This window comes from Equus przewalskii, chromosome 18 (assembly GCF_037783145.1).
Source record: "Equus przewalskii isolate Varuska chromosome 18, EquPr2, whole genome shotgun sequence".
Lineage (NCBI taxonomy): Eukaryota > Metazoa > Chordata > Mammalia > Perissodactyla > Equidae > Equus > Equus przewalskii.
This window is the reverse complement of record NC_091848.1, coordinates 4,811,515-4,834,955: the sequence shown is the minus strand read 5'-3', so window position 1 is coordinate 4,834,955 and position 23,441 is coordinate 4,811,515. Positions and strand designations below refer to the sequence as shown.

Sequence of the window (23,441 nt, the reverse complement as noted above, 5' to 3'; positions counted from 1 at the left end):
AGGGGTTAATCTCCAAAATATATTAGGAACTCCCACAACTCACTAGCAAAAAACTTAATAACCCAATTAAAAAATGGGCAAAGGAACTATATAGACATTTCTCCAGAGAAGACATACCAATGGCCAACAGGTATATAAAAAATTTTCAATGTCACAACTCTTCAGGGAGATGCAAATCAAAACCACAATGAGATATCACTTCACACCTGTCAAGATGGCTATTATCAAAAAAAAGAAAGGTACGCATTGATGAGGATTGGGAGAAACTGGAACCCGTAACGCAAAATAGTGCAGCCCCTATGGAAAACAGCATGAAGGGTCTTCAAAAATTTAAAAATAGAACTACCATAATGTGATCCAATAACCCCACTTCTAGGTATTTATCCAAAAGAACTGAAATCAGGATCTCAAAGAGCTATTAACATTCCCATGGTTTTTTGTTTTGTTTTGTTTGTTTTGAGGAAGATTATCCCTGAGCTAACTACTGCCAATCCTCCTCTTTTTGCTGAGGAAGACTGGCCCTGAGCTAACATTCATGGCCATCTTCCTCTACTGTATACGTGGGACACCTACCACAGCATGGCTTTTGCCAAGTGGTGCCACGTCCGCACCCGGGATCCAAACCGGGTGAACCCCGGGCAGCCGAGAAGTGGAACGTGCGAACTTAACCGCTACACCACTAGGCCAGCCCCACAATCCCATGTTTATTGCAGCACTATTCACAACAGCCAAAATGACGGACATTCAGGTTGTTTCCACAGGAGATGAATGGATAAAATGTGGTATATACATACAATGGAATATTATTCATCCTTAAAAGGGAAAGAAATTCTGCAATCTGCAACAACACAGATGAATTTTGAGGACATTATGCTAAGTGAAATAAGCCAGTCACAGAAAGACAAATTCTGCATAATTTCACTTACATAGAGTATCTAACAGTATCAAAGAGTGGAACTATGGTTGCCAGGGGTTGAGAGGAGGGTGAAATGAGGAGTTACTAATTAATGAGCGTAAAGTTTCAGTTGAGCAAGGTGAGTAAACTCTAGAGATCCGCTGTACAACACTGCACTCAGTCAACAATAACGTACTATACACTTAAAATTTGCTAAGACGGTAGATCTCATGTTAAGTATTCTTACCACAACTGGAAAAAAAAGATACCATGAAGAAAATGAAAAGACAGGCTATAGACTAGGAAAAAACATGTGCAAATCATGTATGCGATAAGGGGTTTGTACCCAGAATATATTAAAAAGAACTCTTACAACTTAATAAGACAAACAATCCAACTGAAAAATGGGCAAAAGATTTGAATAGCTATTTCACCAAAAAAGATACAAGAATGGCTAATAAGGTCATGAAAAGATAATCAACATCATTAGTCATTAGGGAAATGCAAATTAAAACCATGATGAGATGCCACTTCACAACACACTCTGGAATAGCCATAAACAAAAAGAGACAATAATAAGTGTTGGGGAAGACATGTAGAAACCGGAACCCTCAAACATTGCTGACGGGAATGTAAAATGGTACAGCCACTTTGGAAACAGTCTGGCAGTTTCTTAAAAAGATAAACATAAATTTACCATATACTCAGCAATTCTACACCTAGGTATGTACCCAAGAGAATAAAATAGCTGAGATGTTTGCTGAGAATAAAAGAAATAGCAATGGCTAGTGGATAACGGTAGCCATAAATACCACCTAGAGTCAATATGGTACTCAGAAGAAAATCTGTAACCTTAAGCATATTTATTAGAAACTGAAAGAAACAAACTAAGCTTTCAATTAATTCAAATAAAACTAAAGAAAGTAGAGGAAAAGAAATGTTTGTAACTATGCATGGTGATGGTAACTACAATTACTGTGGCGATCATTTAAGAACATATACAAATATTGAATCATTATGTTGTACACCTGAAACTAACAGAATGTTATGTCAATCATATCTCACTAAAAAAGTAAATTTTTAAAAAGTAGAAGGAATTAGTAATAAAAGCAAAAATTAAGAAAAAGGAAAAACTAAGACTTTCCTGATAAAACTAAAGCTAGTTTTTTGAAAAAACTAACACAATAGACAAAACTTTGGCAGCCCTGATGGGGTGGTGAGGGAAGATGAGAAAAGACATTAGAACAATAAAGAGGACATAACATAGTTAAGGATGAGAGTTAACATTATGATATATATATGCATACTACATTCAATTTTATGCCACAAATGTGAAAAGCTAGATGAAATGGTTTATTTCTTTGGAAAACGCTATTAAAATTGATTCAAGAAATAGAATATCTGAGAGAGACTAATATCCTAATAAAAGAAATTGAAAAACTTTTACTCCTCGCCCCATACCAAACAGGATGGCTTAACAGGCAAGTTCTCAGAAAACTTTAAGAGGCTGATAAACACTAGGTAGAAAGAGAGTAAACTTTCCAACTCTTTCAATGTCACTAACATAACTGATAGCAAGACTGGATAGAACAGCTTAAATATGTACATAACTACATATGCATTCATATCAAACAAAAATCTCAAATACTATACTTAGGGGTGAAACATAGAAACATGATAACGCCTGATACCTTACCACTCAATGCTATTCGCCACTCCTAGCCAAATAGAAAAAGAGAAAGGAAAAGACAAGGGACAAAATACTGCAAAAGAAGAAATAAAACTATCAATTGTTTGCAGATAACTGCTTGCCTAGAAAATAAAGAATATCAACTGAAACTATGAGTGATATTAAGAAATTTCAGAAAGATCAACATATAAAATCAAGAGCTTTCCAATTAATCAATTAGAAAATCTGATGAAAAAAGTTGCCATCCATAAGAACAAACAGTATAGAATAGCCGAAAAACCAACAAGAAATACTCAAAATACTTATGAGGAAAACTATAAAATGCCACTGAAGTAGAGAAAAGAACTGAATAAACATGATTATGAGCCAAGCATGGTACTAATAATTCTATGAGGTAGGTGCTATCATCATCCTATTTTATTGATGGGAAAACTGAGGCTCAGAGAAGTTAATTAACTTGCCTAAGGTCACACAACAAAAAACTGGTGGGACAGAGTCAAATCCAAAAAATTTGGTTCCAGAATCCATGCTCTTACTCAGTATCAACCAAGTTTTGCAAAAATACTAGTAAGGGAACACATATCATAAAGCATAATTTACAAAGTATGCAGAAACAGTAAGACAAAATAAGCCAGAGGTGAACCATGTATATAAACGAATTTAGTACATACAAGGAGATATTTCAACTCAGTGGGGAAAGGATAAACTATTCAGCAGACAGGTATTGAGATAATGCAAGCTAACCTTCTGGGAAAAACTCCTACCAGGTAAGATTAAAGATCGAAAAGTAAAACAAAAACTATAATTTACTTTTTTAAAAATAATCTTGGGAGTATAGAAAACTGTCCTATGTAAGACACAAAAGTCATAAACCACAGCTACATAACTAAGAAATGAAAAATTCAAATGATAAAAGACGTGACTATAAGAAAGTATCTGCTCTCTCAGGCTCATGCTCAAACGCATGCTGGCCCGCTCTCTCTATGCGCACACACATAATGAGATCGATATCTTGAATAAGACACAAAATAAATGAGGAAAAAACAGATACATGAAGAACAGACAATTCACATTAGAGATAAACATTATGGCTAATACACATATAAAAATGTTAACCCTCGTTAGTAATCAAGAAAATGCAAATTAAAACCAGATGCCATTATTTTCTTCTAACGTTAGAACAGCAAAACTTAGAAAGGCCAATACAATCTTATGCACTGTTGGCAAGTGTGTGGAAAATGGAAACTCTCACAAGTGATGGGACCGTAAACTAACATGATTTTGGAAGACAACCTAGCAATACATATAAAAACTGAATATTTTCATACTTTTGCCTAGTAAGTTCAATTCCTGAACTCAATCTCACAGAAAAATCACTGAATATGCATAGGATATTTATTACAATGCCGTTTGTAGCAGTAAAAAAATGGAACATCTTGTAAGCCAATCAATAAGGAATAACTAAATAAATATACATTAATTAATGAATACACACACACTGGTTAAAAATAATGAAATAGGACTATACGCAATGACACGGAAATGTTTCCAAATATACTACGTAAGATGGCAGTCACAGAATATTACAGAACGATCCTAAATATGGGGGAAACCAACACTAACGATTTACATACAGAGCACATATTGTACTATCTTGTTTTAAGGGCTACCTCTGGGGATAACAAGCATACAAATGGGACATAGAAGTCCTTTATACATGCTTCTATGTTTAATTTTTTACGATTATTATGATTTTAAAAACAAAGTTACAAATAACCAACCAAACAAAAGATTCATTTAAATCAAACCAAGAACCAGTAGGGGGAAGAAAAGAGATTGATTCCTCTGGAAGAAAAAAAAGGTTGTTAAACTTGTAACATTTTTGGTTTTGAAAGTGACTACAAACGTATATCCCAGAATGTATGCAAGTCTTTGCTACAAAAAAAAATTCTGTGTGAGTATATTTCTGTGAGTATATACTGTGTGAGTATATAGTGTTTTGCTTCCTTAGCTAGAATATTTGAATCTCCTTAATCCCAAAAATGTTACTCAAAACAAAGTTACTGAGAACAAGCGTCTATTTTTGCCTGGTGGCTAACCACACACAACCAGGTACTACTTCAAACAGGCAGCAAGGTACCTTACCTACAAGAAGTATTCACTAAACTGTGTTTCACCAATTTAGACTGTTAACCTTATATGTACTGGTAATGCACTCAGGTCAGAGAGAAAGCTTAAAAGATTTTCTCCAGGTGACATAACTGATAATCACTTTCCCCCTATTTAAGGACCCAAGACCAACTTCTGAGCACTTTGGCCAAGACATACAAGATAAACGAATTAACAGATCAGTAAGTTAACAGGGAAACTCAGGTTTTATGTTTTGTTTTCTTTTAAAAGATTTTATTTTTTTCCTTTTTTCCCCCAAATACCTCCAGTACATACTTGTATATTTTTAGTTCTGGGTCCTTCTAGGTGTGGCACGTGGGATGCCGCCTCAGCATGGCTTAATGAGCGGTGCCATATCCGTGCCCAGGATCTGAACCAGTGAAACCCTGAACCACCAAAGTGGAGCATGCAAACTTAACCACTCAGCCACAGGGCCAGCCCCAGAACTCAGTTTTAAAATAAGGAATATAGGGGCTGGCCCCCAGGTGGCATAGTGGTCAAGTTCAGCATGTTCCACTTTGGCAGCCCAGGGTTCGTGGGTTCGGATCCTGGGCACAGACCTACACCACTCATCAAGCCATGCTGTGGCAGTGACCCACATACAAAACAGAGGAAGACTAGAGTGGATGTTAGCTCACTGACAATCTTCCTCAAGCAAAAAGAGGATTGGCAACAGGCATTAGCTCAGGGCCAATCTTCCTCATCAAAAAACAAAAATAAAAAAATAAGGAGTGTAATATAAGAATTTGGTCACTCCTTCAAGAACAGCTCTCTCTAAACCTGTTCTTTAGAGACTAGGAAAATAACATACATGTCCACCAGTAGCAAGCACCATCTAAAAATATTAAACTTTAGCAAGAAACTTAAGAGTTTGCTAAAGAATATTTATGTTTTCTACTATTAATTAAAGATATATTCATCCATCACTAGCATGTATAAGTGTGGTACATCAACAGTAAATGCTGAGATAGAACACATTCTAAGAAGCCATTATAAAACTAAATGCAAAATTTTTTAATTCCATCTTCAAGAAATCTAGTTAAATCATTTGTACATCACTGTTTATTATTACTGAGTTTAGGCTTCTGATTTAATGTATACATCACAGATGCCTCTAGCCATCTAAAAAACAAAAATATTACAAAATAACTTACAGATGTCAAAAATAATTTTCTTCCAGTCAGAAACTGATCTCTGCATAAAACAAGTTTTTAATGAGCTTTCTATCATAGCATTTTACTTTCCATTAACATAGCTACATACTGGTTTACTCAATCGCCAGCTACTTGGTGTAAATTTAAATTAAAATAGAAAAAAATTAAAAATTCAGTTCCTTTGTAGCACTGGTCACATTTCAAGTATTCAATAGCCACACACGGCTAGTGGCTACCATACTGGACAGTGCAAAAGAACTAAGATTTTTTTTCTCTCTAACAGAAAGTTCTTTTGGACAGTACAGGAAAAAAACACTCCACAGGTCAGCTGAAATAAAATTCTAACATCACTTCAAATGCTTTTAAATTTTAACTCACCATGAATCTCTTTGATACGAAGTGTATTCTGATGCATTCCATATTTCAAAATCAACTGTTCCAGATAGTAGAAAGTTTTTTTGTGCAAAGTCTAAACACAAATGCATTATTAGATTAATAGGTGAAATGGAAAGAAAGGCCGTCAATAGACACAGCACACTGAACAGTCTTTGAGGTTATCTGAAAGTCTACAGTGACCTATTTCTAAAGGGAGACACTCCATACACCTAGACCATCCCTGGTACCCGAAGGATCTGGACAGAAGGGAAAGGAGGAGGTTTTACCAGCTATTTATGACTGACAAAGATAAAACAAAGATGGAGGAATCACTCATCATCATTCTCTCATTACCTTTTGCCGGACTTGAACCACAGTCTTCCAGAAATCCTTAGCTTCTACTCTATGGCAATCTCCACACATTTGGGGCTGAACAACATAATCCACCACAAACACTTGCTGAAGGATAGCACCATTCATCACCTGATAAAGAAAACAATCACACTCCTTCATTCTTTCCTTTCTGTTTAACAACAAATATTTTTCTTAAAAGAAGATGTTTTAGTGGCCAGCCCAGTGGCAGAGTGGTTAAGTTCACACACTCTGCTTCGGCGGCCGGGGGTTCACTGGTTCAGATCCTTGGTGTGGACCTAGCACCACTCGTCAAGCCACACTGTGGCAGCATCCCACATACAAAACAGAGGAAGATTGGCACAAATGTTGGCTCAGGAATAATCTTCCTCAAGCAAAAAGAGGAAGATTGGCAACAGAAGTTAGCTCGGGGCCAATCTTCCTCACCAAAATAAAAGAGAAGAAGATGCTTTCATATTTAACTTAAAATATTTTTCCATAAATGCTTTGAAGACATCAACAATAAATCAGTTATATTTAAAGTCATAAGTTATACTATTTCAAGAAAGACATACAGGTTTAATTTGCAGGATCTATTAGATTAACATTTCAAATTTACCTTTAGCTGAAGAGGTTGTAAGAATATTCTTTGAAGAATTTTGATATCTATGTGTGTGTGTCTATATGTGAAATTCATCCTCAAAAAAAAAATAAGACAAAAAAAAAAACTCTCAAAAAAGAAAACAATCCTTAACTTAATTGTTCCCAATCATAGCTTAATCATCAGAAATCACCTGGGAAGCTTTTTAAACATATAGATTCCAACTCATATCTAGTTGAACCCAGTTTGGTTCAGTTACTGTGAGTCATGATGATCAGCCAAGTTTGAGAAGCACTGCCTTAGCTCATGTTTTTACTTCAATCTTTTTCCTAAAGAAACTAACTGAAAAGATTATCTTAGCCCACTAACCATGAGCAATAGCTTCTGCAAACAAAGGGTTAAAATTAAGAGTGTATTCTTTTCCTTTTAAGCTGTTGAAGCCAACCTACCAATAGCCACTCATTTGCACCAACAGCCCCTCGTGTGCACTCCCTACACTTTAACCATGCTGAGAAAATTACATATAGCTTACCTCTTTCTGAATAGTTAGTTTAACTTTAAGTCTCTTAGAATGGGGCTCAGTCCAAACAAAGGCAGCATCTACAAGCCGTACCTTCAACAAAACACAAACAAGAAGCAACATAAGTTCCAATCTGAGGAGAAAAAAGATGAAAGAACAATTCATTGGTAAATGGATTTCATAAGATGCTTAAGGAATCTGTGATTAACATCACTACCCAACACCACCAATAAAAAAAAAGATTTATCAGCAGAGATACAACAACAAAAATCGCGAATAAGGACAATCTGATGACTATTTTAATACAACTGGAATAATTCAAGCAAAAAGTAAAATATTTGCATAGGAAAAAAACATTTTTCCCTAAAAAAAAGTGCACTGTTTTTTGAATGGAAATTATACTTTCCAGAAGAAAACAAAGACCTGGTAACCTCATCATCTACTAGAAATCGCATGAGCAAAAGTATATACTTGGAGGGAAAGAAAGCCTCAAAAGTAACTATAAATACTTCAAATTAGTCACAAACTCACAATTAAAAACAGAATTATTTCTGGGACCAGCACGGTGGCGCAGCAGTTAAGTCCACAAGTTTTGCTTTGGCGGCCCAGGGTTTGCCAGTTCAGATCCCGGGTGCGGACATGGCACCACTTGGCAAGCCATGCTGTGCTAGGCGTCCCACATATAAAGTAGAGGAAGATGGGCACGGATGTTAGCTCAGGGCCAGTCTTCCTCAGCAAAGAAGAGGATTGGCAGCAGATGTTAGCTCACCGCTAATCTTCCTCAAAAACAAAAACAAAACAGAATAATTTCTAACAACAATAACTCAGGAAGGAGAAAGAGATGGAACCTGCTTAGGTTAATGGAGATAAGAGACTATGAAAAAATAGACTATTTCATCTATGAGATCTTTTATACAAATGTCATGGTAACCACTAAACAAAAAATTAGAGTAGAGCCACAATTCACAAAAATTGAGAAAACTGAGAAAACCTCCTCAGAGAACCACCAAAATGAAATGGCAGCCAGAAATACAAAGGAAGAGAAACAACGGAAACATAAAACCAAAGAACAAGAGATAACATAGCAATATTAAGCCCTCAAATATCCATAATCACTCTAAATGTAAATGAGTTGAATTTCCCAATCAAAAGACACAGAGTAGCTGGATGGATTAAAAAACAAGATTCAACAATATGCTGCCTCCAGGAAACACATCTCAGCTCTCAAGACAAACAGAGACTGAGAGTGAAGACAGGGAAGATGATACTCCAAGCTAATGGCTAACAAAAGAAAGCAGATGTTGCCGTTATCAGACAAAGCAGACTTCAAGTTAAAAAAGACAATGGGAGACAAAGAGGTGCAGTATATAATGATGAAAAGGATATTCCACCAAGAGGACATAACACTTATTAATATATACACACCTAACAAACGGGCACCAAAGTACATAAAGAAAATTTTAACGGATGTAAAGGGAGAAATCAACAGCAACACAACAATAGTAGGGGACCTCAATACCCCACTCACATCAATGGACGGATCATCCAGACAAAAAGGCAACAAGTAAATAGTAGATTTAAATGAAACACTTGATCAGATAGACTTAAGAGATATATAGAGAGCATTCCATCCAAAAACAGCAGAATACACAAACAAGCGCACATGGATCATTCTCAAAGATAAACCTTATGTTGGGAAACAAGGTAAGCCTCAATAAATTTAAGACTGAAATCATCTCAAGCATCTTTTCCAACCACAATGCTATGAAACTAGACATCAACTACAAGAAAGAAACTGGGAAAGTTAGAAATATGTGGAGGCTAAACAACATGCTACTGAACCACAAAAGAGAAATTTAAAAATATCTGGAGACAAATGAAAATGAAAATACAACATACCAACTCTTACGGGATGCAGCAAAAGCAGTCATAAGAAGGAAATTCATAGGAATATAGACCCACCTCAACAAACAAGAAAAATCTCAAATAAGTAACCTTAAACTGCACCTAAGAGCACTAGAAAAAGAACAAACAAAGCCCAAAGTCAGGAAAAGGAGGGAAATAATAAAAATCAGAGCAGAAATAAATAAAATAAAGACTAAAAAAAACAGTAGAAAGGATTAATGAAACTAAGAGCTGGTTCTTTGAGAAGATAAAAAAACTGACAAACCCTTAGCCAGACTCACCAAGAAAAAAAGAGAGAGGGCTCAAATAAATAAAATTAGAAATGATAGTGGAGAAAATAAAACAGAAACTGTAGAAATACAAAGGATTATAGAGAATACTATGAAAAAGTATATGCCAACAAACTGGATAACCTAGAAGAAATGAGTAAATTCTTGGATCTTGGATTCAAACAACCTCCCAAAACTGAATCAAGAAGAAACAGAGAATTTGAATAGACCAATCATGAAGAAACCAAGAAATCGAAACAGGAATCAAAATCCTCCCAAAACACAAAAGTCCAGGACCAGAATGCTTCTCTGGAGAATTCTACCAAACCTTCAAAGAAGACTCAATATGTATCCTTCTCAAACTGCTCCAAAAAACTGAAGAAGACGAACACTTCCTAACTCATTCTATGAGGCCAACATTACCCTGATACCAAAACCAGGCAAAGACAGCATAAAGAAGGAAAATTACAGGCCAATATTGCTGATGAACACAGATGCAAAAATCCTCAACAAAATGTTGGCAAACTGAATAAAGCAATACATTAAAAAGATCATACACCACGATCAAGTGGGATTTATTCCAGGGATGTAGAGATGGTTCAACATCTGCAAATCAATCAATGTGATATACCCCATTAACAAAATGAGGAATAAAAATCACATGATCATCTCAATAGATGCAGAAAAAGCATTTGACAAGATCCAACATTCACTTATGATAAAAAATCTGAATAAAATGGGTATAGGAGGAAAGTACCTCAACATGATAAAGGCCATATATGACAAACCCACAGCAAACATCATACTCAATGGTGAAAAACTGAAAGCCATCCCTCTGAGAACAGGAACAAGACAAGGGTGCCCAATCTCGCCACTCCTATTCAACATAGTACTAGAGGTATTGGCCAGAGCAATTAGACAAGAAAAAGAAATAAAAGGAATCCAAATTGGAAAGGAATAAGTGAAGTTCTCACTCTTTACAGAAAAGTATTAGAAATAATCAATAACTACAGCAAAGTTGCAGGGTATAAAATCAATTTACAAAACTCAGCTGCATTTCTATACACTAACAATGAACTAGCAGAAAGAGAAATCAAGAATACAATCACAACAATAAGAATAAAATACCTAGCAATAAACTTAAGCAAAGAGGTGAAAGACCTATACACTGAAAACAATAAGACATTGAAAGAAATTGAAGAAGACATAAAGAAATGGAAAGATGTTCCATGCTCATGGGTCGGAAGAACATGGATATGCTAAAATGTCCCTACTACCTAAAGCAATCTACAGATTCAATGCAATCCCAATCAGAATCTCAGTAGCATTCTTCATGGAAATAGAACAAAGAATCCTAACATTTACAAGGAACAACAAAAGACCTGAATAGCCAAAGCAATCCTGAGAAAAAAGAACAAAGCTGGAGGCATGACAATCGCTGACTTCAAAATATACTACAAAGCTATAGTAATCAAACCAACATGGTACTGGCACAAAAACAGACACACAGATCAAAAGAATAGATTTGAAAGCCCAGAAATAAAACCACACATCTAAGGACAGTTAATCTCCAACAAAGGAGACAATAACATACAATTGAGAAAGGAAAGTCTCTTCAATAAATGGTGTTGGGAAAACTAGATAGTCACATGCAACAGAATGAAAGACCAGTATCTTACACCATACACAAAAATTAACTCAAAATGGATTAAAGACTTGGATGTAAGACCTAAAACCATAAAACTCCTACAAGAAAATATAGGCAGCACACTATTTGACATTGGTCTTAGCAGCATCTTTTCAAATACCATGTCTACTCAGGCAAGAGAAACAAAAGAAAAAGTTTAGCAAATGGGACTACATCAGACTAAACACCTTCTGCAAAGCAAAGGAAAACACGAACAAAATGAAAAGACAACCCAACAACTGGGAGAAAATATTTGCAAATCATTTATTTGACCAGGGGTTGATCTCCAAAAAATATAAAGAACTCACACAACTCAACAACAAAAAAACAAACCAGTCGATCAAAAAGTGGGCAGAGGATATAAACAGACATTTTCCCAAAGATATGCAGTTGGCCAATAGGCACATGAAATGATGTTCAGTATCACTAATTATTAGGGAAATGCAATTCAAAACTGCAATGCAATATCACCTTACACCAGTCATAATAGCTATAATTACCAAGACAGAAAACAACAAATGTTGGAGACAACGTGGAGAAAAGGGAACCCTCATGCACTGCTGGTGAGAATGCAACCTGGTGCAGCCACCAAAAAAAAACAGTATGGAGATTTCTCAAAAAATTAAAAATAGAAATATCATATGATCCAGCTATCCCACTACTGGGTATTTATCCAAAGAATTTGAAATCAATGATCCAGAGATTTATGCATCCCATGTTTACTGTAGCGCTATTCACAACAGCCAAGACATGGAAGCAATCTAAGTGCCCTTCTACAGATAACTGGATAAAGATGATGTGGTATATACAAATGGAATAGTACTCAGCCATAAAGAGATGAAATCATCCCATTTGCAACAACAAGCATGGACCTTGAGGGTATGATCTTAAGTGAAATAAGTCAGACAGAGAAAGACAAATGCTGCATAATTTCACTCATATGTGGAAGATACACATGCATGGATAAAGAGAACAGATCAGTGGTTACCGGAGGCAAAGGGGGTGAGCAAAAGGGGTTAAGGGGCACAAATGAACAGTGACAGACAAAAATTAGACTAACGGTGGTGAGCACAATGAAGAGATTGATAAATACAATGTATACCTAAAATTATACAATGTTATAAACCATTATGATCTCAATAAAATTACTGGGGGGAAAAAGTATATACTTGGATTACTCTTGCTACATTAACTATGTGACTTAAAAAAACAAAAAGGAATAAACATTCCTTAGAGTTTGTCTCATGCACTGAATACTGAATCCACAATGGTAACTCACTGCTAAATCAGCAGGATAGGAGGCCGCCAAAAACAGTCAGCTATATGTGAGGAAGTGAACGCAGCTCAATATAGCTAAAATGGGTGTTTTGAGGAAAGGGGTGGGGGAAGAAGAATGGAGGTTGTTTCAATAATTTGGGCAGGAATTCTAAGTGACTGAGAGGCTCTGGAAATAACAGAAGTGGAAAGATCCAAGAGCTATTTAGGACATAAAATCTATAGGATTTAATGATTACAGGACATGGGAAGAAGGAAAAGGAGATTCTAGAATGATGCTCAATAGATTCCAGCTTGGGCATCTAGGTGATACTATTTTTCTAACACAAATAAAGAACAGTTTTGATGGGAAGAAGATGCTGCATTTGGTTTCAGACATTTGAGTTTAAGAGGATTTATCTATGAGACATCCAAGTGAAGTTTTTCAGCAGATAGTAAGATCAACATTTGGTCTGAAGCTCTATGGAGAAATCTGAACTGTAGATGACAGATTTGGGAGACATCAGTGGGCAGACAATAATTTTATCAAGTCGCATCTGTTGAGAACTAGACCAGCTGGTGTAGATGCAGCACTCTAGAGGAAAACCCTCCTCCTATGACTTACCCCCCAAAACAAAGCCTAGTAGTCAACAAGCCACACCAGGTACAAAGGTGACAGGCAGCTTCTTAGGGTGCAGTCTCCACCTGCAGGGGTCAAGAGGAAGGCCCACGGGCACTATCTAAACCTGTCCTTCCCTCAGCCTCCAAGCCCCATTTGCAGTAATGGAGAGAGGACCCTGGACATCTACTTCACCATTCCCCAACAAAGCCTCCCCACTCTATCTGTCCTCAACCAAGCAGGACTAACCAACCCTACTGGACCGTTTATCCTTCTTTACCACAGTCCCAGACACCTCAGCCATCCCTCATCTCCCACACTCCCATCTCCACATGGTTCCACACACTCCCCATTCTGTCCCCAAATCCTGAAACCCTTTTACTGTGCCCTCTGGAACTCAACATTCACTAACAATAAAACCTCCTAAATCCTCAATTTCTTTGTTGAACATTCCCTCCACCTTTTAGATGTCCTGATTATATACACTGCTCCCCCTGTGGCTAATTAAAGTAATAAGTGATTTTTTTTTTCTCATTTTCTTCCTATCACTGGACCAGGAGCCAGACAGGTGCCCTCCTTGCTCTTAATTGCTAGTTGTAAATCATTCTCCCTGACTCCTCCTTAAATACATCCAGCTTTGAACCTGAAGTCTTCAGGCTATGCCACCCACCTCTCTTTGTTATAGTCATCTGTTAATCCTTGGGCCACCTGCTCTCATTTCTCAAAGACTTTAGCTCCTGGCTCCCTGTCACTCTTTCCAACAATAATATTAACACTTCGTGATTTCAATATCCTCATAGACAATCCCCACAATACCACGGCCTTTCCATTCTTTGAATTCCTCTCCCCTCAAGATCCCGTCCTCTTTCCTATCTCAGCTACTCAATACCCTTTTATTATCAGTAAGTGAAATCTCTCCAAAATCTCAATTCCAAACACCTCACTCCCTGGCTACCACTCCCATTTTTCCAGCTCATTTTCTCCAGTTCCTGGGCACCAGAAACCCTTCAATCCACTGCAACCTAAAATCTATTCATCCTACTGACTTTTCATCATCCCTCATCCCCGTTATGTACTCACTTCCATACTATCCCAGCTTAATCTCAAGATCAGTCATCAAAATCATTCCCACTCACACACTCAATTCCCTTGGTCCCTCTCTCATTTCACCTTAGTCACTTGGCTAAATCATAACCTTGGTTAAATCCAATGTTCTTGCCTGCTCTACGGCTTACCTGTGCAGCTGATGGGCCTAGAAAAATCAATACACACCATGTTAGTCTTTAAATTTGTAACAGTAACCCTTAGCACTGCCCAGCAACCATACATCATCATTCTGGAAAAATTCTCTCTCCTACTCTCCTAGAGGACTATTTCATACCTTCTCCTCTCTCCTGAAACATCTAATAGTAGCTTTTCCCTCATAGCTACTGCCCATGTTTCTGTCCCCTCAATAAAAAAAGCAATCAGAAGAGATTCTCCAGATGCTGCCACTTACCACATCTGTTACCACAGATGAGCTGTCCATGTGCCTATCAAGAGCAACCTCTAGAATGCCCCATTAGAGAGCAGAGATCTGTTTTGTTCCATGAAATATTTCAGGCTCTCAAAATGGTGCTTGGCAGAGAGTAAGTGCTGAATATTTGCTGAATGAACAAACAAACATGCTCTTCCACTAGTATGCTATATTCTGTCTCTTTTCCACTCCTCAAGGACATCCCCCAGCCAATTATTCCCTCTGCAGTTTCACAAATCTTTCCCTCTGTACTCTATCTTTCCCAGGTAGCTTACAAATATACTGTAACGCCTCCCATCTTAAGAAATGTGTCCCTTCTCCTTATTTCTCTCCATCCACTAACCCATTTCTTTGTTTCCCTTTGCAGCAAATCTCAAAAGAATTATCTACACTTGCTGCATCCAATTCCTGTCCTCCTATTCTCTCATTTCCATTCAAATCAGGTCTTTACCTCCACCACTAAAGAAATTGTTCAAAGTCACCAACCATCTCTACATTGCTAAACCTACAGAACTCACTACTTGACCCATCAGCTGCAAATCACACAGCCAGTCACTCCCTTTGTAAAATGCTTCCTTTGCCTTCCAAGACACCACATTCACCTAATTTTTCACCTACCTCACTAGCAGCTCCTTTTCAGTGTCCTTTGCTGATTTCTTACACTTTTATCATTAAAGACCCCAAGATTCAGTCCTCAAATTTCTTCCCTTCTCTATCAATACACTCTAGGATATCTTATTCAGTTTCATAGCTTTAAATACCATCTATATCTCAAATTCATTATCTCCAGTCCAGACCACTCTCTTGTTTATTTACCTAGCTGCCAACTCAGTATTCCTACTTCCATATCTAACAGCCATCTAAGTAACACTTTGAGATGACCTCTGATCTCTCCCGCCCTGACCTGCTCCTCTTGAAGCCTTTCCTACCTCACTAACAGCAACTCCCTTCCGTCTCAATAAACCCATCCAGCTTCATCACTAAATCCTACTACCTTCAAAACAGATCCAGAATCTGTCCACTTCTCACCACCTCCGGGGCTGGCCCAGTGACCAAGTGGTTAAGTTCGCGTGCTCCGCTTCGGTGGCCCAGGGTTTCACCGGTTCAAATCCTGGTCACGGACATGGCACTGCTGGCCAAGCCATGCTAAGGCAGCATCCCACATGCCACAACTGGAAGGACCCACAACTAAAAATATACAACCATGTACTGGGGGGTTTTGGGGAGAAAAAGGAAAAATAAAAAAAATCTAAAGATTCCCACCTTCCATCCTAGCCCCCAACCCCGTCACATCTATTCTAAACACAGCTGCCAGAGGGATCCTGATAAATCGTAAATCATTCATCTCAGTACTCCTATATCCTCTATGCCCATTACATTCAGAGTAAAAACCAGTCCTTACAAGGGCCTACAAGGCCTGACCTACTCTGGCTTTCCATGACTTCTCCGGCTTCATCCCCAACTATTTTTCCCCTCCCCACTCCGCTCTAACCACACAGGTATGCTCCTGCCTCTGGCCTCTACACTTCTTTTCTCTACCCACAATGCTCTTCTCCAGATTTCTGCACAGCTCCCTCCCTTACTGGCCTTTACTGTTTAGTCAAATGTCACCTTATCAGTGAGGCCTCCGCAACAACTCTATTTTAAATTGCAACTCTTCCTTGTGCCAGTCTTATCCCCTTCCTGGTTTTTTCCTCCCCAGAATTTATACTTACTTATCTTGTTCCTTGCCTACTCCACACCTTCCCCTCCAATTAAAATAAAAATTCCCTAAGACAGAGATTTTTGTCTCTCTCATTCACTGCCAAATCCCCAACACCAAAAGCAGACTGGCACAGACCTGACACCTAATAAACAGCTTCTGAATAAACTAATGAAATATTAAAGCTCAGTAAACATTTGATGAAAGCCTGACGTATGAAAGTGAAAGACCAAGTTACACAACAAACTGACTCCAGGAAAAAACCAAAGACAAATCAGGGAACAGAAAGAAATTAAAAAAAAAAATTATCAAACTTTCAGAAAAATTCAAGAACAAAATGCATCAAGAACATTAAAGAGTCTGGAACTTAAAAATATTACTGCTGGAAAAAAATCAATACAAAGATTGGAAGATAAAGAAAAGGAAATATCCAGGAACCCAGGAAAAAAGACCAAAGGATTACAAAGAAAGACAAAGTTTTAGGCCAGTAAGGCCAACATTTGAATAACAGAAACTCCAGGGAGGAAAATAAAGTGAGAAATTTCAAAGAACTACTACAAGAAATGTTATCAGAGCTTAAAAGACAATCTGAAGGCCTTCAAACCAAAAGAGTCCATTTCAACTAAAAACGCACCTAGTGGAAGTGAGTCATAAAGTTTAACATAAAGAAAACTGAAAGTGTTACGTAGAGAGGTAAACTGGACTGACAAATCTATTTGACTTTTGGAGACATTTAAGCACTGATTTTTTTTTTTTTTCTTTTTTGAGGAAGATCAGCCCTGAGCTAACATCTGCTGCCAATCCTCCTCTTTTTGCTGACAAAGGCTGGCCCTGAGCTCACATCCATGCCCATCTTCCTCTACTTTATACGTGGGACGCCTACCACAGCATGGCTTGCCAAGCAGTGCCATGTCCACACCCAGATCCAAACGGGCAAACACCAGGCCACCAAAGTAGAATGTGCACACTTAACTCCTGAGCCACTGGGCCCGCCCCTTGCACTGATTTTAAGTGACAGGCACAAATGTTTTCTTTCCAGGGCAGTAATGAAAATAAAAAGAAACTGAATACCAGAGCCCTAATACTATAACCTCCTAAATTATGTTTAGTGATGGTTTTATATAAATATTTTCAGAAAAAAATATTGTATATAAGAGGATCTCAATAAATGATGAATAAAAAATTGATTCTATATTAAATCTTGTAAAGTAAAAAGATTTTCATTTCCATAATAATATATATAATTTTAAAAATGAAAACAGCATTTGTAGTAGCGTGCTTACCAATAGTATTTATTAGCAACCACTGAAAGACCTACTCATACAAGGATTTCCTGAAAAGGATAGATTATAAAAAGAAAACAACACACCTATAAAAACTGATTTTAGCTACTTGACCTACCTTGCTCAGAGGAGCTTTGATTTTTTTCAAACACAAAGCAAGAAGTTCCCTGGATTCTAACGCACATTGTATCCAAGTTCCTGGTGGCTGGAAATATCTAAAAGAGAAGATAATACATTGAAACCCAGCATCTCTCAGGAAACACAAAAATACCCAAATAACACTGATTATTAACCAGATATAACAATACCCATGAGTGATCTGAAGCACTTATCCCAAATAAATTTTAATAGTTCCAGAAAACTTTTAATTAGACCAGTCGCCGTAGTTGAAAAGGTAAAATTCTGAGTATTTGAGAAAGCCAATCTGAAATAACCTATTAAAGAAGTCTGATTACTTTAGACACCAGTAAGAATTCCAGTGAGGATGACAAAATGCCCAAGAGTTCCTTGAAGCTACGCTCTGAAAAACAGGTAGAAATCATCTCAAAACAGCATTAAACCAGTTTATAATGTACATCTAAAATGTTTGAGAACTGCTTATTTCTCACACACAAAACAAGGAAATTAGTACCTCACACCATGTATCAACAACAGTTCAGACTATTCGTCTATCTCAAGTCTCTTCCAAATTTTAAATGGTAAAAATCAACTTTTAGAATCTCACATAAAGCCTGACTAAATTAAAACTTAAATCCCTCATGCATGTGCTTTAAGTTATTTAGCCCAGCCCGCCCAGGCCTTAGGACAGTGCCTAGCACACAGTAAGTGCTCAGTGTTTGTTAAATACATAATACTCCTAAAAATGTCATGTCAATATTCTTTTTGCCATACTTGTTAAGTGAATGTTCTCATTTTTACCTGTAAAGGTTTATTCAAAAACTTTAAACAGGTCCCTTTGTTATAAGCATGCTTTTGGCATTAGAAAGAGCATCATGTGTCATCTAACAAAGCCCCCTCATTCTGATGAGGAAATTAAGACTCAGGTTAACTGGCCAAGAGTTTCAAAAAACTAACTTGTGAGAAATCCAAGACAAATCAGGTCTCCTGATTCAGTGCTTTCTCATTCCAGCATGCTTTTAAGAATAGCAAATACTTACAACAGATTAAGCCTCACACTCGCCAAGCTTGCAAACTGTAAACTCCCTAAAACGATTTCACCTGTTTGCACGTAAGTACATGTTTTAAGCATTTTTCTGGAGAGAGAGTTTCCAAATTCTCTCAGGAACCCCTCTCCCGCAAAAAAGTTAAGAACCACTCGAGTCCTAATCCATTTGGAAAATTATAATTTTATAGGGGCAGTTTCACTGGGCAGTTTTGTTACTCAAAGGCCTACTAGATACAAGCTGTTTACGCCAACTACTAAAGAAAACAAAGGGATAAGACACTAACTTTCAGAAGAAGACGTCTGCCTTCAAATCCAGTCTTTATTTCAGACCACCCCAGATACGGTTTACTGAGCTTTTTTTCCATCAACTACAGTCATTTTGGTTACATGGGAACATTAACAGATATAATTCTTAAAACACACTATTAAATTACTTAAAACATAAGGTGCTTTTTATTGTACATAGCTTCCAGTGACAAACCATCATGGCAATAACAGTAACATGTCCTTAATGATCTGCTCTCACTTTCACAAACATCAACTCATATCTACTAACTGTACACATCAAATCTATTACTCCCTTAACAGAAAAAGACAGATTCAAATACCTTTATAGTATCTTACCAGATTAGCAGGACAAACTAGAAAAGTACACTACAAAACTGCAAACTCTAAAATCTTTGGTGACACCAACATAAATAAAAATTAAATCTCAATTTTACATGCTTTTTTCTCTGTCTCTTGGCGTAACCTCGGCATATCCCTGTGGCTCTCCTGTATATGAATCCCAGCTTAAGTAGGATAAAATAATACCGCACCGTACCTTTGGCATTGTTTGCAGAAAGACACAGAGACTTGCTTTGGGATGCCTTGGCTGATGTCTACTTTACTTCGCAAACAGGCCACACAAATATTGGCAGGATTTGGACTAATTGGGACACCACACTCGCAGCACAAGCTTAAATAAATAAAGCATAAATTTCTCAAATTAGATTTCATAAATGCACTGGTTAAATTCAAAAACTATCAAACAAACAAAGGCTTTCAAGTTAGGCTATCGCATCTCTGCCCTTTTTTAAAAACTGACTTAGAGCAATCTTCAAAGATGTAACAGATAAAGAACAAGCCTGGAAAACTAGGGCAAAAAAACAAGGATGGCCACAACTGCAAAAATCCTGAATGAATACGGCCCATGTCTAAAGAGTCTAAATTATTTCTGATAGTAATCACGAGACAGCTTTACGGTCCAAAGGCAATCTTTTTAAAGCCTCAGCATCACACAGGGACTGCCCAAGTGTAAACACTTACCTAGAGCAGAAAACGTTTTAAAACAGGGAAAGAGTACCGTGTTCAGTGATTCAGGACCAGCGACGGGGTTGTCATCACCCCAAGTGCACTGGGGGCAGAACATGTTTAAGAATCACTGAAAAGAAACGCTCTATAATTGGTGATGTCCAGTATGGTGGCCACCAAGCAGACGTGGCTCACGAGGACTGGAAACGTAGCTCGTATAACCGAGGAAGGGAATATTTAATTTTATTTCATTTCAATTACTTTGCATTTAAACAGCCACAGGAGCTAATGGCTATGGAAGGGGCCAGCGCCACGCTAGAAGAATGTATGGTGAACACCACTCTCAAAGCAAGTATTTACTACAACAAATTGCCACCTAAAAATGAATTCGATTCTCTCAGGAAATACGGCTTGTCATTTTTCCCACTGAAGACAAAATAAATCCCCCCTCTAAAAAAAGAAAGCTCTCCCCCCCGTAGGTGTCAAAGAGTCACTTTAGCATCTCTACGTCGGAGCGGCTTGGGAACCGGCCGCGACTCACATGTGTCCGGGGCTGCGCTCGGCGGCCTCCGCCATGTACTCCATTTTCCGGGATCCCCGATGTTACGAGAGCGCGCCGCGGGATCTCAGCCTCGTCTGCTCCCCTCTCGACCCGATCCTCCTCCCGCCTCTCCGAGGAAGGCAGCCAAGCGCCACAACGCGGCAAACAGACGGCAATTCCGGGCGGGGACTCTGGAAGAGGGAACTCCTTTGACACCAGCGCCCAGAGGATGGCGGGGCCTGCCCCGCGAGGCCCGCCCGCGGACCCCTGGCGTCGTCTGGGCGCCCTGGCCCTGCGGCGGCCGGACCGCGCAGCCCGCCGCCCGAGTCTCTGGGCAGTGTCCCCGCGCCCGCCGGCCACCCGCCCGACACGGCGGCCACACGCGGCGCGCACGCGGCCCAGGCCGGCCCGAGCCCGGTGAGTCCGCCCCACGCTCTCCTCCGGGACCCCGCGCGACAGCCGCACGGTCTCGGCCCCCAGAACCACCCAGGGCCTCTGGCCCAGACCCAGGTGAGCGGAAAAATCGCGACGGAACCCTTCCCTACCGCCGCCTAGGGGGCCACCGCATCCAGCACCGGTACAGTGAAGATCTCGCGAGAGAAGAGCTCGAAATCCCGTGGGCCGAGCGACGCGAGGTAAAGGGGCGGGTGTGGGCGGGGGAAGGCGGGGCACCGGCGAGCGGCAGGGGTGGGGCGGGACGAGAGCCGGGAGCTGCGGAGGAGAACGGGGGGACACGCCCTGGGTTCCCTAGTCCTAGGGTGACTGAGACTGCGCAGACCTTCCAGCCCCGCCACTGGGTTATTCTCCTTGCCGGTTCTCCCTGGCCAGGGTTCACTCCAAGTCAGCCTGGCCCACGTGTAGAAAGCACTTTCCAGATATCCGGATGGGGAGCTTGCTTCTTAGTCAAATGACTGTATAAAAGTTATCTGTAAACAGCCCCGCGTCACACAAAGAATTAAAGTCCACCACGGGCAGCGCCTTCGCCTGTTGTTCACCATCGTGTGCTTGATGCCTGCCACATCCGAACCTTGCAAATGATGTGTTGAACAGATGAAAGAAACGGACGGCATAATTATTTGTGAAGAAGTCTGTTATTTTTAGACGACTCTCATTATTAGAATGTGCTTCCTTAATATTTCCTTATGACTTTGTACCTGATCTTAGAGCAGCACAGACCGTGTCGGTCACTCTCTCATGACAGAATTTCAAATATTTGAAGAGCACAACCGTATGTTTTCTGCGTTCTCACCCCAAATCTCAAGGAATAAGTAAGGTCGTCTTGTCGAAGGTGATCAAAGGCGGCCTCCGGTTTTTTGCCTAGGGGACTTAAGGAGTCTCCCATACCTTCTCCTTATTTCCAGGCTCCATCCATCCTTCTAAAACGCTAATCTGATTTTGTCACACTCCCTGCTTTTAATCCTTCAGTGGTCTCTAATCGCCTTCCAGATTATTTCCAATTTCTCTGCATAGGAGACTGGTCAGCTTCTAACCCTGACGTACTCTTTCACATTCCTAAGCACACAGCTGTGCAGAAAAACTGGCAGGTCCTGCAGGAATTGGTCTCCCTTTGCTTATACCTGTGGCGCTCCACTTTAAAGATTAAGCTCGAGAATCCTGTATTAGTTTTCTATTGCTGCTGTAACAAATTATCACAAATTTTGTGGCTTAAAACAACACAACTTTATCTTACAGTTAATGGAAGTTCTAAGTCTGAAAACACGCTCCTCCGTTATGCATGGTCCTATTGAGGCGGGGTCGGTGAGCCGAGGAGTCAAAAGAAAGATTTCTTAGACTCTCAAGATCTGGCAGTAGTGCTCTTTTATTTAGAGAATAGTATAGAATAGCATGGGGACAGGACCCATGGGCAGTCAGAGCTTCTGCTGCCACCGCTTCTGCTGCCCCCGCTGGCATGGGGACAGGACCCATGGGCAGGCAGAGCTGGTGGGTGGGGACAGGACCCACGGGCCGTCAGAGCTCCTGCTGCTGCCCCAAGTTGAGGGTTAGGGCTAAATTTAAGGCATGGGTATGTGAGTCATCTCTTTACAAGACAAAGCAATAAAAGTTAAAACGGTACCAGTGCCGGTAGGGTCCGGCCATTGGGCGGTCCCACAACTTTTAGATAAGAATCAAACCGGATTGAGTAAATGGCAGAAGTCACCAGTCAAATATTATCTTCAACTAAAGACAAAGGAGGATTTTGGGGTGGGGGGTCAGTTACATGAGGTTGCCAGACAGTAAACAACTTAAGTTCTTGCCTTCCCCATTAAGAGTTTCCAGAGATAAGGCCATCTCCCCTTCCTCCTGGCGCAGAGAGGGAGGCATAGAGATTTCCTTCACAAATGCAACTGTCTCTGATCAAAGGGCAAGCAAATTCCACTCCTCGGAGCCTGCTTCTTATCTGTAGTTTTAAAAGTAACCAGCCTAAAAATCCTCATCACTATAACATGTTTAT

At 39.2% G+C, this 23,441-nt stretch overlaps 1 protein-coding gene across 3 annotated transcripts in view; it reads right to left on the bottom strand.

Annotated features, from left to right (window-relative positions):
- NMD3 (NMD3 ribosome export adaptor) overlaps positions 1 to 21,695 on the bottom strand; it is a 39,557-nt gene extending 17,862 nt beyond the window's left edge. The window contains exons 1-7 of one of the 3 annotated variants that reach the window (XM_070583022.1): positions 21,535 to 21,695; positions 20,990 to 21,180; positions 19,979 to 20,113; positions 18,109 to 18,205; positions 7,768 to 7,848; positions 6,638 to 6,766; positions 6,287 to 6,377 (exon numbers count right to left, since the gene is read on the bottom strand). In XM_070583022.1, coding sequence (XP_070439123.1) covers positions 6,287 to 6,377; positions 6,638 to 6,766; positions 7,768 to 7,848; positions 18,109 to 18,205; positions 19,979 to 20,113; positions 20,990 to 21,033 — 577 coding nt within the window. In that variant the 5' untranslated portion in view covers positions 21,034 to 21,180; positions 21,535 to 21,695. Of the gene's footprint in view, positions 1 to 6,286; positions 6,378 to 6,637; positions 6,767 to 7,767; positions 7,889 to 18,108; positions 18,206 to 19,978; positions 20,114 to 20,989; positions 21,181 to 21,524 lie in introns of all 3 variants that reach the window. The other 2 variants (XM_070583024.1, XM_070583023.1) reach the window with 2 other exon arrangements.
- Between the last annotated feature and the right edge of the window lie 1,746 nt (positions 21,696 to 23,441).